Source organism: Salvia splendens, chromosome 11, assembly GCF_004379255.2.
Source record: "Salvia splendens isolate huo1 chromosome 11, SspV2, whole genome shotgun sequence".
Lineage (NCBI taxonomy): Eukaryota > Viridiplantae > Streptophyta > Magnoliopsida > Lamiales > Lamiaceae > Salvia > Salvia splendens.
This window is the reverse complement of record NC_056042.1, coordinates 26,533,794-26,550,524: the sequence shown is the minus strand read 5'-3', so window position 1 is coordinate 26,550,524 and position 16,731 is coordinate 26,533,794. Positions and strand designations below refer to the sequence as shown.

The 16,731-nt window shown below is 38.6% G+C and overlaps 3 protein-coding genes across 5 annotated transcripts; 2 read left to right on the top strand and 1 right to left on the bottom strand.

The window, feature by feature from the left end:
* Window positions 1–652: 652 nt before the first annotated feature.
* On the bottom strand, window positions 653–3,737 carry LOC121755656 (NAC domain-containing protein 17-like). Its single transcript, XM_042150986.1, has 3 exons — window positions 3,392–3,737; window positions 1,556–2,914; window positions 653–1,110 (listed from the first exon to the last, which is right to left on the bottom strand). The coding sequence occupies exons 1-3, from the start codon at window positions 3,570–3,572 to the stop codon at window positions 761–763; spliced, it is 1,890 nt and encodes a 629-aa protein (XP_042006920.1). The 5' UTR covers window positions 3,573–3,737; the 3' UTR covers window positions 653–760.
* Window positions 3,738–4,234: 497 nt separating this feature from the next.
* On the top strand, window positions 4,235–10,214 carry LOC121755666 (tRNA pseudouridine(38/39) synthase-like). 3 transcript variants are annotated; one of them, XM_042151004.1, is made up of 15 exons: window positions 4,255–4,369; window positions 4,486–4,545; window positions 4,846–4,960; window positions 5,058–5,130; window positions 5,316–5,361; window positions 5,949–6,059; window positions 6,477–6,564; window positions 6,853–6,949; window positions 7,056–7,116; window positions 7,207–7,337; window positions 8,284–8,401; window positions 9,129–9,252; window positions 9,622–9,729; window positions 9,790–9,864; window positions 9,936–10,214. In XM_042151004.1, the coding sequence occupies exons 1-15, from the start codon at window positions 4,292–4,294 to the stop codon at window positions 9,986–9,988; spliced, it is 1,338 nt and encodes a 445-aa protein (XP_042006938.1). In that variant the 5' UTR covers window positions 4,255–4,291; the 3' UTR covers window positions 9,989–10,214. The 3 variants fall into 3 exon arrangements, with proteins under 3 accessions (XP_042006936.1, XP_042006938.1, XP_042006937.1); XM_042151003.1 differs by having other exon boundaries at window positions 9,915–10,214; XM_042151002.1 differs by having other exon boundaries at window positions 4,235–4,369; window positions 9,622–9,864.
* Window positions 10,215–12,709: 2,495 nt separating this feature from the next.
* Window positions 12,710–15,093, top strand: LOC121754697 (MA3 DOMAIN-CONTAINING TRANSLATION REGULATORY FACTOR 2-like). The gene is made up of 4 exons (XM_042150013.1): window positions 12,710–12,769; window positions 12,802–12,913; window positions 13,085–13,179; window positions 13,259–15,093. The coding sequence occupies exons 1-4, from the start codon at window positions 12,710–12,712 to the stop codon at window positions 15,071–15,073; spliced, it is 2,082 nt and encodes a 693-aa protein (XP_042005947.1). The 3' UTR covers window positions 15,074–15,093.
* The last annotated feature ends 1,638 nt before the right edge of the window (window positions 15,094–16,731 follow it).

Genomic DNA, 16,731 nt, shown 5'->3' with positions numbered 1-16,731 from the left:
ATTTTTATGAAAGTAATGACATTTGAGTATAAATTTGATGAATAATGAGGTTAAATTTTATGTCCAAATATGGTAGATTCTAAATGTGACTCTTAAACTGGGACGGATTTAAATGACAAAATGTGACTCTTAAACTGGGACAGAGGGAGTAGATGAATATTTAATTGTGAAGGGAAAAAGTGGTTGAGTGTATTAATGAGAGAAAGATTATTTCTAAAAATAAAAATTTGTCTTCTTATTTGGGACAAACTAAAAGCGATTACACAATTATTATGATACCAGTTTGTCGTGAAAGAATAAAGCAATTATGTAATCGAGATAAACATAAACGTAAAGAGACGCAGATTTACGTGGTTCACCAACGTTGTGTTGGCTACATCCACGGACAAGAAACGGAGAACAGATTGTATTCAAATTGTGTTATCAGATTACAGAGTTATGTGCTCTACTTCTATAAAATAGACACAACGAGACCCCATTTGGCTAGTGGCAAACAATACAGATTCAAGGTATATTATCAGGGTATGTTCCAGTTTCGTCATATTACTACACAACTGTCAACACATGCCTAATGCGACACCAGATTCATAAAATGAAATCTGCCTCTTCCTATATAGGTTGATTTTAGTTACAGTAAATTCAAAGAAAGCTATTGCAACTCAAAACTGCCTTCATATTTCCAATGATGATCCGGCAAGGCACCGGACTAAAAACTCTCTACTAGTAACATATACACATAATAGTGTTATTCATCAATCAGTTAGGTTATAATCACCATCCATAGGATAGCACACATCAATCCTAGCAAAGACAAAAAAACAGGACCAGTTCTCGATTTGCCAGATTTTGCCATGGCATTACCTGCAGCTACATTTAAGTTCTTGCCATTCATTCTTACTTTACTGAAGCTAGACATTCGTTCGAACGCCTTATTTACCAAAGCACATTCAGAAGCTGAAGCAGGACTTGTTGGTATAGACTCCACAAAAGACCAGAGAGCAGAGGAGAACAATGAGTCTGTACCACCATCATCCTGTTTTCCTCTTCCACTTTGATTTGCTCCCGCAGAATGATTTACGGAACCATAATTTGGATTTTGATGTAAAACACCTAAACATTCCAAAATCCATTATTATTAGTATACAATCTAAATACAAAAAGAGCTCTTGAAGCTGGCTCAAACTCCCCCACTTTCCACTTGGGCATAATTTGGAGTTTTCACCATCTTGAAGATGACATGGTCTTCCCATACCATCCATCTGACCAAGAGCTCATTTTTAGATTAAGTAGAATAAAAGAGTGAACAATAGGAAAGTAGTGAATAAATACACAAAGTCATAGATGCTTTTCCAGCAGCTTAATGAACATGTATATATTCCTATGTAGCAGCACATAATAAATCGTAATAGATGCTTTTAGAGAAGATTAAAACATAGATGCAATTAGAGAAGATTAGTCATAGACACTTCTGTAGCAGATCAAAATGTATAAAGCTATTGATACTTCTGTAGCTGCTCAAATATTGCTTCAGTAGGGATTCTGCAAATATCAGTACCTGAAGTCGATGGAGGAGCGAATCCCAGATTTGTGTGTGCCTCGGTTACAACACTGCAACTTTGGTCATCAGCGCTCATCTGATAGCTGATTCCATCGTGATTGTTAAATTGTTGCTGCAGCATGTAACTTGTAGTGTTCTCGACGTTATTCATACAAGAGCTTGAGATTGGATCAATTTCTCCATTTCCAAAGTTATTATTCATGTCCGGTTGAGATGTCTGTCCCAACTCAACAGGCCCCTCATAACAAAGGAATAGGGGTACATCTTGCAACAGTTCGAGCTCGCGCAGACAGTCAAAATCATCAATTGAAAGATTATCCGAATCATTAACCAGTTCACTAGGGTTTTGTGAAGACGTATCTGGGCCCAAATCATTCAATTCAAGAAAATCTCCGAGGAAGGACTCATCAATGAATTCAGAATTTGGCACATTAGCAACTGGGGCAGAAGAGGCCTCCGGTGCATCGGTTGGCAGGAACTGAAATGCATCCGACTGTGCGAGGTCGAAACTATTATCTACAATAGGTTGCTGAACAAATGGTTGGGGAGCTTCATAAGAAATGTCCTCACTGGCAAACTGCTCCAGATTATACTGATGATCAATGACTGGTGGCTGAACAGGGAGGGGCTCATCTACAATTTGGTTCATGACTTCCTCGAGATAATCAAATGAGGATAGGCCTTGAAAATCAACTACTTTACTACTATTGATAGGTGCAATCTCATTCACTTGTTTTTGTAGAATATCCTTCTCAATTGCAGATGGTACTTGAACTTTGTCATTAGTCCAATCCTCCTCCCTACAATTTGGCTGAACAGGGAGGGGCTCGTCTACAATTTGGTTCATGACTTCCTCGAGATAATCAAATGAGGATAGGCCTTGAAATTCAACTCCTTTACTACTATTGATAGGTGTGATATCGTTCAATGGCTTTTGTAGAATTTCTTTCTCAATTGCAGATGGTACTTCAACTATGTCACCATTCCAATCCTCCTCCCTAAAAGGTGCGCCATATTGCTCGCCATTTTTGGGACCAGGCCCACTTTTTTTGTAGACCTTGTACAGCACATAGTATTCCATAGCAGCCTGGCATCTGTTCAGCTCTTCTTCATTCATGGTGTATTCATGCATCACCCAGTCGGTGCGCTCTCCTTTAGGCGCACGGCCTCTATAGAATACCAGAGTCTTCTTTAAACCAACAGCATGATCCCCACGTGAGATGACACGGACCTTCCCAGTTGCTTTCCAAAATCCATGCATTGTTGCCCTACTGGACCTTGCTCCATTTGGGTATTTCCTATCTCTTGGACTGAAGAAGAACCATTGCCTATCACCTGTTTTCAATTTTGAAAGCCCTGCATTTCAGACATGTCAGGAGTCCGTAAGAAGCACAAACAAATTTTGCAAAACGGAACTAAAAATCAGAAATCACAGAAATTTACTACTCCCTCCATCCACAAAAAATAGTCTCATGTTTTCATTTATTAGTAACATGCCAAAAATGGAAAGTTTGTCCCAATTTATTAACCTAATTTGCCCAATTTTTTTTATCTTTCTCTATTAATTTATCAATTTCACAATAAAACCCATGCCACACATGTATATAGATTCCAACTGACAACTTTTAGCAGTGATTACAACTTCCTATACATAATTGGCCTTCACAAAATGCAATACGAAAACAAACTAATCCACATAGAGCGTTGACTTGTATTCAACCCACAACAATCAAGAACATTCAAGAGCAATTGATAAAAATATCTGAGAAACACAGTCAAAAGAAACGATAAAAGAACGGTGAACGATGAAATCCATTGAACGATAAAACATACCAGGCAGCTCCTCGGGATCCCACTTGTAAACATCGGTCTCAGCGATGACGTCGAGGAGATGGCGCTGGCGGCAGACCTTCCGCTTGAGATAGTAAAGCACGAGCTCCTCATCAGTGGGGTGGAATCGGAATCCCGGTGGGAAAGCATTCCCGTCGACCGAATTATCCGGATTCACCATCATAATTCCACCGATTAATCCGGAATTTTCACTGTGTGTCGGAGATTGCGAAAGAGGAGTGGTGGAGAAGGAAACGAGTCAGTCAGAGATGGAGTATTTAATTAATGTAAAGATGAGACACAATTTTGTTTGAAACTTATGCTAACGAATTTTGATATGCTGCGACTGAAGTGCACTGTCACTTCTGTGGGGATTCACTTTATCATTTGTTGAATTTTTTTCATTCGTCAAATTGGACTGCAAATATTTCTACTTATTTTGTTGACATGTTTCAATTGGTTATATTCTTAATTGTATTACAGAAGTTTAAATTTTGACTTAAAAATAAGAAACTCACTTCGTTATTTATTTTCTTGAATATTTCAATTTATAGTACTAGTAAATGGTCAGTGATGCAAAAATGAAATTTAATTGGTAATCCATTTGCTTCTAAAAATAGAATTTCTTTGTTTGTATATTCTTCCTTTAAAAATAGAAACTTTTAACTTAAAGAAATTTCTCTTTCTCTAATGGGATAGACCTATTTACATTTTTGTGCGTCTCTTTTACTTTATCAATTTTATACTAAAACTCGGGTCATTTCAAAATTTTATATTTTTATAGGATAGATATAAAAAAAATTAAATTGATAAAAATGGTGCAACTTTTATTTATTTGATAATTTACGAAATTAGAGCGACCCAATTTCAAACATTTGGTGGGCAGCTCTCACGCCAACGCAAATGGAGGGAAATCCCAACAACATCGAACTCATCAATTCGCTTCAAGCTGAAGTGGAGTCTCTCCGAGAAAGGATTAATGTATTCAATCCAGTCGCAGCATTTATCTCTTATCCAATTCGTAGCCTACTGAATTTCAATGTTACAAACAAATCGTCGAACTTATATTTTTCTTTTGTTGATTTCTGGAATTACAGCAACTAGAGACCGAGAAGGCTAAGCTCTCTCAGAAGCTCTCGGGTTGCGTCTGCCAGAAGGTAACTTGTGTATGCTTACAGTCGTATATCATTATCAATTTATTATGCAATCGCGCATCATAGTGTAGAACGCAGTTTTTTGGAGTTATGTTTACTCTGTTTGCATTCGCAATTATCACTCAAATGAAACTGTGAGATTTAAAGCAGCATTCAATAAATAAGTGTTGAAAATTATACACTTCTTATTCACATGAATCTGGATTATTGAAGAATGGCTCAGGACATTGAGGTCCCAAGTCTGGAAGACTTTTTTAGGACCAATAGCTAGAATGTGCCTCAACATGTAGTTTCCGGTTGCAGAATGCAGGGAGTGATAGATCTCTATCTGTGGACTGCACTAGCTCGATTGGGGAAATGGAGATGCTGAAATTGAATAAAATCGGTACACTAAACAGATCAAAATATAAAGAATCAGGTCATACTCTGATGTCTGGAGATAGGAACCCGTATGCAACTTTGTTTTAGTGTAGTCAAGTTGATTTGATTTTTTTATTCTATTGTGTCAACTACAGGTGACCATACAATGGCCTTGCATCATTTACCGAAACGACATGTTGCTTTAAAGGTTATGTATTTTGGCCAAAGGTACACATTCAGAAATGCTTCGTGATTCATTTATTTAGTTGTCTTTGATATTCATTATGAGGTTCTTCTTCCAGTCTGGTGACCAATAGCAAATCTTTTGTCAGAAAGGTTAATCAATTCATAAGTGTTACCTGAGTGACTAATCGCTTTTGTATGGTGATAAACTGTTGCATTATGTGTTACAGATTTTACGGTTTTGCTTCAGAGGCACAGATGGATCCAACGGTAGAAGTGAGCTTTGCCCCTTCTTTCTCTTTTTTTCTTTCTGTTTGAAATATATTCAGTTGCTAAAGTTTTCTTCCTTTTATCTACGATCTATAATTGGCAATTGCAAGCTGAGATTGACTAATTTATCTAGGATTATCATTGGTACTTGGTAGCATTTTATACCTTAGCTTGCTGCTTTACTGTTCAGTTAACTACTTTTCCAGTTAGTTACTTGATCACGTGTGCTTACTTAATAACCCGGACTATATTGTTATCATGTGTGACACCTGGCAGTCAGTTCCAGATTTAGATTTCAAGGTACATTACCCTGAGTTCAACTTTTGTGTTGTTTGCTAATGTAGGTATTCTTGATGATGCAACATCGTTGTAGTGCATTAACGATCTCGAATGTCATTTTTCATATCAAGTATCCATTACTGAATGCCTGCTTGAAATAAGCATGTTATCTGTGTGTTGTATTAATCATGCTAGCAGAAGTGCAGAACAACACATATTTTGGCTGTTTTCTCTGATTAAGATCTTTTCTGTGAACCTATATCTAACTGTTATGGTGGAGAAGATATGAAATCTGCTTTCTTATAATAATGCAGTCGGAAATTTTTAAGGCCCTTTACAAGACAAGGTTAGTATCTGGTGATAAGAAGGAATTGCAATACTCAAGATGTGGCAGAACAGACAAGGGAGTCTCGTCTGTTGGCCAAGTAAGTCCATACATCTGACATTAAAGAAGAGGTTCTTAACATTCAATTTTAACTATTTTATCTGCTCGCAATTTCTACTTGGAGTATCTCGGTTCCACAAGCAAGACTTGAGATAGAACACTACCTGATATTTTTCATTCTTACCAAGAGGAAAGCAGGTTATAAATGGATACTAAAACCAGTTCTGTCAATAGTTTCATAATTAGCATTTGTTAATCCATTTTTTGCTATTCATTTACAGATATGGAGACCTATACTGACCAGTACAACCTCATGATGCTTTAACACCCCCCCCCCTCTCTCTCTCACACACACACACACACACTTATGTTACTTCCTTCCTTCCTCTTGCATGTGTGTATGCTAAAATTACGTTGTGTGTTATAATTTGGTGCAAACCTTAATTGGTTCATGCAGGTAATATCTCTATCTCTACGATCAAATCTTAAAGAAACATCAACCAGCAACGGATATTCTGCGGAAATCTCTGCTGAGGAATCATGTGGTATGCCTAACAGTTTTTATATCATAGTGAAGCACTTAGTATTTCATGAACATCTTCAGGTGTAATAAGAACAAAAAAAACTTTTTTTTAAAACCAAAGGTTACCTGGGATCACAATGATGGATTAATTTTGATATTCATTTGTCGCATATGACATACCTTACTTAGGCTACTGAGTTCATCTCATGCATTAGCAAACTTGTATTGTGTATGTTTTCAAATTGTTGACTTGTCAGATAGCATCTTTTTGCTAGTAAACTCGATGATATATATTCTTTCTTCTGGACAGATGGTGAACTAGATTATGTAAAGATACTAAATAGAGCTCTTCCTAATGATATTAGAATTATTGGATGGTCACCTGCTCCAACTGATTTCAATGCAAGGTATTTGATTTCTGGCATAAACACTTTGCTGATGGGATCCTTATAGCTTTTCTTGATTAAGAGGAAAATAAGTTCCAGTTGGGATAATAATATGCTGTAAATGCAGGTTCAATTGTTTGAGCAGGGAATACAAGTACTTCTTTTGGAGAGAAAATTTAAATATCATGGTATATGCATCTACTTGTATATGATTTAGCTCAGTTGTGCTTTTATACCTGTTTCTGAGTCTGGAGATATTTCTTAAATGTGTCTATCAGGCAATGGAAAGTGCAGGAAAGAGATTCATTGGGGAACATGATTTCAGAAATTTTTGTAAGATGGATGCAGCTAATGTCCACAACTATAGGCGGTACATCACATCATTTGAGATTTTCTCATGCAATGAAAGGTTTAAAAGTAATCCTGAACCTTCTAGTAAGTTCCATTCCAGTTTTGCTTGTTACAGATTACAGAATATATCAGGCACCAATTTAGATTCTCTGTCCACAACCCAGAAGAAAATATTAACAGCTTCAAAATGATAAAGTAGGAGTAATATATGTTTGGTTGTTGGTGTATTCTTTAAGATTCTGGTCTGGGGAGGATTCATCATGGTCATATCTATGTTTGTCAGCTTAGGTTCTACATTTTTTCTCAAAGATGATGTTATAGTTTCTGAAGAATGATCAGGCCAGCTGGATATTTTAATGAAGGCAATAAAATTAGAATTTTCATGAATGGTTCCAAGATCTACTGGTACATTATATCTAGATTGGTGAACTCATCAATGTGATGCAACCGGTTATGTAGAACCCCAAAAGGTGGTTTGTTGTTCAAATAACATACTTTGGCATTATATTAAGAAAAGATTCTTAAGTTGACTTGACATGACATGGCCATACTTGTACTTATTTAAAATCTAAACGTATGAAAGGACTCCATCTGATCCTTTGGAATTTCCTAACAAGAGTTTACTGGGCAACAGGCAAGGTAACACAAGGATCAAGGAAAAGTCTTTTATAGCTCTTAATCTGTTGTTTAGTTGGGATGGTTAATTCTTTACTGTGCGGACAAAGTTACAACTACTGATTGGTCCTGCAGATATTATTTATCATTAGGAGAGAAGATAAATATATTAATGCTATCATTTTCAGTGCACGCGTTCATGGTTCTAAATGGGACCTTGTCATTACTTTCCTGCTTTTGTTGGAAAATAAACATATGCGATGACATTAATCCTTGCTGCTATTGGGGTTAACATTATCCTCTAGTTCTAATTATATCAATATCAGGCCATAGAATTGATAAGATTATATTTTTTTTGTTTATTTCAGTTTCTCTCTCATCTTTTTCAGGTATGGAGATGATGAGCTCTGGGCAATGAAAATCAAAGGTAGTGCTTTCCTGTGGCACCAGATCCGATGCATGGTTGCTGTGTTGTTTATGATTGGCCAAGGTCTTGAATCTTCTAATGTGCGTCGCCCTTTCAAGTCCTACTCATTTGGCTTAGCTACTTAAATATTTTGCAGTCCATTCTATGATAAGTTACATTATCGGGTTTCCTATTTAAATACATGAAATTCTAGGTTGTAATGTGAGAGAGTGACACTATGCTACCAAAATAATTTTTGAATCATGCATGCGGGTTGTCAGTGATGGAGACAAAAAAAAAATTGATGTCCAAGATCCATTAGTTGAGCTTTTGGCAGTTGGAAGTTTGGGCAATTTGGGTTCCAGTTTGTTGTCCTTTCTCTCAGAAGTTGTGCTCTAGGGTATTAAAGGAGCTGGGTCAGTTTAGGGTTTGGCACATTTGGAAACTTCATTAGGAAAAGGGCTCAAGTTTTATTCAGGATTCCTCATTCCCTGGGCAATGGCATTATCTATATCCCCCCCCCCCCCAAGAAAAAATAGAGTTGTAACTTTTCCAAACTGGGTAATTATTTATAGGTCATAGAGGCAGGATAGTTTTCGAGCATTTGATTAGAGGATAAGTTAAGTGACCTGCTGAACAAAACCTCAGCAGCTAATGAAGTACACTTCATGTTTGCTTGGTTGTGTTGTGTGAACAATGACATTTTTCCATTAATATTGATATTGTGCAGTATGCATGCCAGCTTTCTTAGCTATTTTCAATGGTGTGTGATTAAGATTTGTGGGAAGTTTCTCTTGTTTTAAGAGGTTATTGTTTTCAAAAATTTAGGTGATAGACAAGTTACTGGATATTGAAAGAACAGCAAGGAAACCTCAATACAAAATGGCTCCAGAGATTCCCCTCGTTCTTCAGTCTTGTGAATTTGATGATCTCAAATTTAAGTGTTCATCAGGTACGTTACTACTTACCAAGACATCAGCTTCACTTGATGCATAAGTTTTTTATGTGGCCACTTAAATCTATCAGAAGAAAATTGTCTTCTCATCTTTCAGTACAAGATCAACCATGATGCCTTCCATTCTCATTCCATGATCTTGGCGTCTCCTTAGTGCAAACACCATAAAAATGTTTATATATCATGCTCGTGAAACTTATACTTGAGTGTTGATGTGAGTCTGCTGCTTTTTGGAGCATTATAAGATGATATGAAATTTGATGGAGTTAAGGAAACTGAAACAAAATGGATACAGACTTCAGTTGTTTCCTTTTGAACTTCACATGAAGTTGTTGCCTGACGTCTCATGGGCTTGGCGGGTTACAGATGCTAAGCAAGCTCTACGTGCTCACTTGGAGAAGGAATGTCGAAGTTACAAACTTGAAGCAGCAATCTTTCACGAGGCCTTGCTCAGCTGTTCAAGCACCTTCTCGGGTATGAAAGCCACTTCTTACATATTGCCTGAAATTCTCTTACAAAACTTGTTGGTTGCAGATTCCAGTCAGCTAAACAGTAGAACAAAGAAGAAGGGACCGACTCACATTCCACTGATGTCGCGACCAACTGAGCGTAAGTTCCTCCTATAATTTAATTTAGCTTTTACACTTCCATTTTTAAAGTTACTCTTATGAATCTTTCAGCCTCGTATGAAGAACGACGCGCTAAACTGGCTGCTAGTCGATCAAACAAGTAGAACTTCGTGTCATTGACGCAACACTATAGCCACAAGAAACGTTTCAAGTTACATGTACTTTTAAGTTATTATACCTTGATTGTTTGTTTTGCGTGTTGTATACTCCCACCGTCCCATGACAATTGAGTCGTATTTCTTTTTAGGCGTCCCAGGTTAGTCTAGTCGTTTCACTCTTTTGGCAAAAACTTTATTCTATCTCTTATTTATTTTTTCTTTCTATGACCTACTTTATTATGTTCAGTCAACCTCTAAACACTCATTTTTTAATCTTTGTGCGCAAAAAAATACTTCAACTAAGGTGGGATTAAGGGAGTATTTTTTATTCATATTATGCGATATTTGAATAATTGTGCTCACAGAAGTAAGATTTATAATACTAATAGCTGAATTGTATTTCCACCACCCAAAAAAAAAGCTCTAATTTTATTTCTTAGAGGTGGCATGTATAATGAGTTTGATGTTTTAACTTCTTTAGAGTGTCCACTATGGGCTGGACGCGGCGATAGCCGCGTGTTGGGGCGGTGGGCGGGCGGGTTATAGTGAGAAAGTTGTCCGCCCCCGGGGTGGACGCGGATTGGGGGGCGAGGGACGGCGGACGACGGATAGGCGGGCTTGGGGCGAGGACGCGGCGGGGAGGAATTAGCCGCGCCTATAGGCGCGGCGACCATAGTGGTGGACATCCGCCGCGGCGCTGCTGATTTTCGATTTTTTTTCCCTCTATAAAATACCACTCCCCACCACCTATTTTTCACCATTTTCACGTCTACAAGAGGCTCATCACTCGGATTGAGAGTCGACTGTGGTTGGTTGATAATGCTCCTGGGGAAACCGCGGCCGACAGCAGCGAGAGAGGAGGAGGAGGAGGAGGAGAAGAAGAAGAAGAAGAAGAAGAAGAAGAAGAAGAAGAAGAAGAAGAAGAAGAAGAAGAAGAAGAAGAAGAAGAAGACGAGGAAGTCGACTCCGACGCCGAGTAGACGGTGGCGGAGTTTTTAGTTGTATTTTATTTTAGTTATTCGTTGTATAATTTTACCCGTTTGCAATACAACGAATATTCGGCCCTAATTACCTCGTTTTCTATTTATTTATACTGCGATTATTTTAATTATACCTGATTGAAACTAAAAATATTTTAAAATGAAAATTGATTATAAAATTTGGGGGCTATTGCAAGTGTCCACCATAGTGGCGGACAAAGAATTTTGGGGCTGTGGACAACAAAACTGGGGCTATGGACAAAAACTGGGGCGGGGCTATTGGGGGTGTCCGCCTTATTGTGGACACCCTTAAGAGTGTCCACAATGGTTAGGCGCGACTATAGCTATCTCGGGGCTATCCATAGTGGGAGAGTTGTCCGCCCCCGGGGCGGACGAGGAGATGGGGGCGGTAGGCGGCGGACGGGTGATCGCCGACTCCGGGGCGAGGACGCGGCGAGTCGGGGGCGGACGCGGCGGATAGCGCGGGCGCCTATAATGGATGGATGCCCGGCGCGGCTATAGGCGGCGTTTTTTTTTATTCAATTTAATTCACCTATAAATACACCTCATTCCATTCATTATTTTCACACCGTTCCAACTCTTCATCACAAAATTTTTTTAATTTTTAGGTGAGGTGGCAGCGCCGTGTGAATTTTTAGTTGTATTTTTTTTTAATTTTCGTTGTATAATTTTACCCTTTTGCAATACAACGAATATTCGTCCCCAATTACCTCGTTTTCTAATTATTTACATTGCGATAATTTTAATTATACCTCATTATAACTAAAAACATTTTAAAATGAAAAATTGATTATAAAATTTGGGGGCTATTGGAAGTGTCCACCATAGTGGACGGAAATAAAATTTTGAGGCTATGAACAAAAAAACTGGGGCTATGGACAAAAATTGGGGCGGGGCTATTGGGGTGTCCGCCTTATTGTGGACACCCAAGGTAAATGATTTGATTTCGTATAACTCATTTATTTTACCAATGGGTTGCAAATTGGCTTTCGATTGCGCTAATATGGTCAATTTATGATATAGTCATAATAATCACTGATAAACTCTCCTTAAAAAACACTGGTAATTTAATTCCACCAAAAAACATTGGTCTGCAAAAACATCCAATTTGAGTAACCGGTTTTCCCGGGCTTTTGCCATCGAAAACAACCCTATTCCAATGGAATCGCCTTCCATCTAACAACCTTTTCTCATCCATGATTAACTGAAATTCTTAAAAAAAATTAAAGTAATTAATCATTGATCATCAGAGCTTCCTGTCGTTTTCTGGCTTCAACTAATTTTCACTGCGCTGAATCTACAGGTCGCCCCTTGGATTTTGCGGCGAACTGGGATTTCTTGTTTTCGCTTTGTGTGGTGAGACTGAATGAATCACTATTCTTTCTTAAGTTTTATTAATTCTTAAATGTGCTTGACCATAGAGAGGCACTTTGTGTGTGTGTGTTTTACATGATTTTTCATCAGTGTATTTTAAGATGTCTGTTGCCACAAATGTGTTTGGTGAGCGTATGCAGTTTAATCGATGATGGTAAAATTCATGTAATTACCTTTCCATTCTCGAACGTTTATCCATCCTCTGCATTTTGTTCTACCACCATTTACTATTGATTTATGAAACCTAGTTTTTAACAAAGGGCGGAGAGAGTACTACTCGAGAAGATGAATTAGTTATTACTAAGCATGATATGATCTGTTGGAACTAGTTGAGTTTGAAATCCCATCAACAATGGACTACACAGATAAGTTTATGTCAAGCGAGCATCAGGAACAATTTCGATCAGCTTTAGTGCCTCCCCCTTGCTTATCTCAACATCACCTAAATCTCCACGATTCCCAAGATCTCCCCGATCGCCAAGACCTAGTAAGCACACTGGGAGCCCCATCAAGACTCAAAAGCCCCATTCTGGGAAAGTTGGTGATCCCAAAAAAGGTGAATCGTTTATCTGGAAAATGGAATGATTTAGATTCTTATGCAATGTTTAAGTTTCCTGGAATGATGTTAGTTTATATTTGGATTTGGAAGAGGATGAATTTGTAAAATGCATCCATTATGTGAGTTATGTGATGACATGTTATGCTCTTTCTCGTTAAAACTGCACAGGCGGTTCTGGTGGGAAAGGAACCTGGGGAGGACTGCTTGATATGGAAGGTGGCCACGTGGATGATCCAAACGATCCGAATTACATCAGTGATAAGGTGATCATCATCATTTGTAATTGTTTACACATGGGCTGCATTTTGTCTGACTAATGAAAGGACTGTGTTGCAATTTCAGGATGATGCGAAGCTCTCCACCAGAACGGATGAGCAGTTTGAGGAGTTCAGGAAGAAGGCCACAATCATGGTGGAGGAATATTTCGACAATGATGATGTTACCTCGACTGCTAATGAACTGAGAGAAATTGATATGCCAGGTTACTACTTCTATTTTGTGAAGAAGTTGGTCTCCATTGCCATGGACAGACGGGACAAAGAGAAGGAGATGGCTTCGATTCTGCTATCCTCTCTCTACGGTGATGTGATTGATCCCAAACAAGTCTACAAAGGCTTTCAGAAGCTGGTGCAGTCTGCAGACGACTTGGTGGTGGACATTCCTGACGCGGTTGATGTTCTTGCAATGTTCATTGCTAGAGCCATTGTTGATGACATACTCCCCCCCTCGTTCCTGACAAAGACAATGGCCTATCTGAGCAAGGACTCGAAGGCCGTGGGTGTGATCAAACGAGCTGAGAAAGGATATTTGTCAGCCCCTTTGCACGCAGAGATCATTGAGAGGTGTTGGGGAGGCAGCAAGAACAAGACAGTGGAGGATTTCAAGGCAAAAATAAATGACTTGTTGGTAGAGTATGTGGTGAGTGGGGATGTGAGGGAGGCACGCAGATGCATAAAGGATCTGCACGTCCCTCACTTCCATCACGAGATAGTGAAGAGGGCTATCTTGATGGCTATGGAGAAAAGGCAGGCAGAAGGGCGACTGCTCGAGTTGCTGAAGAGGACTTGTGAGGAAGGGTTGATCAATTCAAGCCAGATATCGAAAGGGTTCTCCAGAATCATCGACTCTGTAGACGATCTGTCTCTGGATATCCCAAATGCAAAGGTGCTACTGCAGTCATTGATCTCAAAAGCAGCATCAGAGGGGTGGTTGAGTGCTTCGTCTCTGAGGTCGTTGTCGCTCATTCCTGGGAGGCAGGTGGTCGAGGAAAGCATGCTCAAGGACTTCAAGAAGAAGGCCGAGTCGATAATCAGGGAGTATTTCCTAGCGGGTGACGTATCAGAGGTGATCTGCTGCTTGGAGTTTGAGAATGGTTCGGGCGTGGCTGAGCTCAATGCAGCGTTTGTGAAGAAACTGATCACTCTAGCCATGGAGAGAAAGAACAGAGAGAAGGAGATGGCTTCTGTGCTGCTATCTTCTCTGTGTTTTCCATCTGATGATGTGGTGAGTGGTTTCATCATGCTGATAGAGTCAGCAGACGACATGGCCCTCGACATCCCCATCGTGGTGGAGGATCTAGCCATGTTCCTGGCACGGGCAGAGGTGGACGAGGTGCTGACACCACACGAGATGGATGAGATAGGCAGACATTTCCCGGGACCAACCTCAGTAGGAAACAAGGTGACACAAATGGCAATGTCTCTATTAAAGGCCCGACTATCCGGGGAGCGGATCCTGAGGTGCTGGGGAGGTGGAGGAAGCTCCAACAACGGGTGGACGGTGGAGGACGTGAAGGACAAGGTGGGGAAGCTGCTGGAGGAGTATGCAGCGGGCGGGGACACGAGGGAGGCGTGCCGGTGCATAAAGGAGCTAGGGATGCCATTCTTCCACCATGAGGTGGTGAAGAGGTGCTTGGTGATATTGATGGAGATGAAGAATGAGAGGATGTGGAGTTTGCTAAGTCATTGCTTTGATATGCAACTAATCACCATGACTCAAATGAGTAAAGGGTTTGTGAGAGTGTCTGATAGCCTTGATGATCTGGCTTTGGATGTGCCTGATGCCAAGAAACAGTTTCACAATCTGCTGCACAAAGCAGCCAACAAAGGATGGCTAGACACTTCTTTGCTACCTATCAATGGCTTTACCTTTACTTGAATTTAATCATGTCTTTTCGATTCTACTTTTTTTTTATTGCAAACTTGTTCGATATACTCTTATATTTCTCCTTGTTTGCTTCCACAATTTGTTCTGTGTTTCTGTCTATTTCATCTTAGTTTGCCCCTTTGTTTTTCTTGTGTGAAGTACATGATGAAAACTAGATACAACATTTTTTCAAGCATGATAATAGTGAGAATGATAGTTTCAATATTTGGCCATTTTTAAATTTATGTGGTGACATTCGATAATCATTTATATTGATAATGCTTCATTTCAATGAAGTTAAATTTTCAGAGATGGATGATAACATTTTAAATTTAATCGAATTTATTTTGGTACACGTTAAATCAATTTAAAAAAATATCAAAGTTTTTATTGAATTCAGACCAAAACTTTTGACAGTATTTCATCACCTATTTATAGTAGATTTGTAGAGTCTGCAAATTGGAAACAAGGTACTCAATTACGACAATTTGGTATGGTATCTTTGTCGGGTTTGGCCGACCCGAGTATAGGGTCACCCGAATTCCACTTTTCTATGATTTTCTTTTAATTATAATGCACTAAACAGCAATGTCTAAAATTGCATTAATAAGATATATAGAAAGAAATATGTCACTTTTTGAGAAAGAAAGAAAACATAATTCTGTTGAAATTTTATATTTGTAACAAATAGATACATCCATATATGAGTGTTCAAAAGCACATATTTTGTGTCTAATAATGAGCATAATTTTCGAATATGAAATCTATATACATTTTTACATGCGTTTAAGAAATAAAAATTTATTGTAGATAAGATTATTTTCCAAATTTTGATAACATAAATTATTGATAAATGGAAATCTTAATGAAAAGTGACATTGTCATGTAAATCATATATAGCTGATATTATTTAGGATTACGTACTATTCAATCAATATACGCAAGATCAAATAACCATAAAAATTATTATTAAGTTTGAGTACACTAGTTATGAGTAGACGTTACCACGGTTCAGGAATCGGCGGTTCACGGTTCGGAACTGCCGGTTCCGGTTCAAGAAAAGCATGAACCGGCCCGTCCTAGGTTCGGCGGTTCCTGTTCCTGAACCGTGAACCGGCGGTTCACGTGAACCGGCAGAACCGCTGGCTCCTATCCGGTTCCGGGCCGGTTCGACGGTTCAAGGTATTTTTTTTACATTGTAAATTTGTAATTCAAGTAAAAAATGAAAATATACTTGCATAAATAAAATTAGAATAAAGCGATGTACAAATGTAATTTTATTGATACAAATTACAACTTCAAAATTACAAATTACAACTTTAAATTACAAATTACAAATTACAACTTAAAAATTATAAATTACAAAAGACTTAAAGTCTTGATTACAATTTACAAATTGCATATTCGAAACAAATGGGAGAAAAAAGAAATAAAGGAAAAAGACTTGAGCTCAACTTAAATTTTAAATTTAAGTTGAGATGCCTACATATCCTCAATGCTCAATTGCATTTTGGAATCAAAATCCACGTAGTTCTCTTACCTTGCTTACCTATTTGGCTTGATCGGAGGAATTGACGCCTACTCTTCTTCGTCGGGGAAGTAGTCTTGGTCGGGTTGTACTACTTGATTGTCCCAATCCAGTTCTTGGTCTCTAATTTCGGCGGAGCACC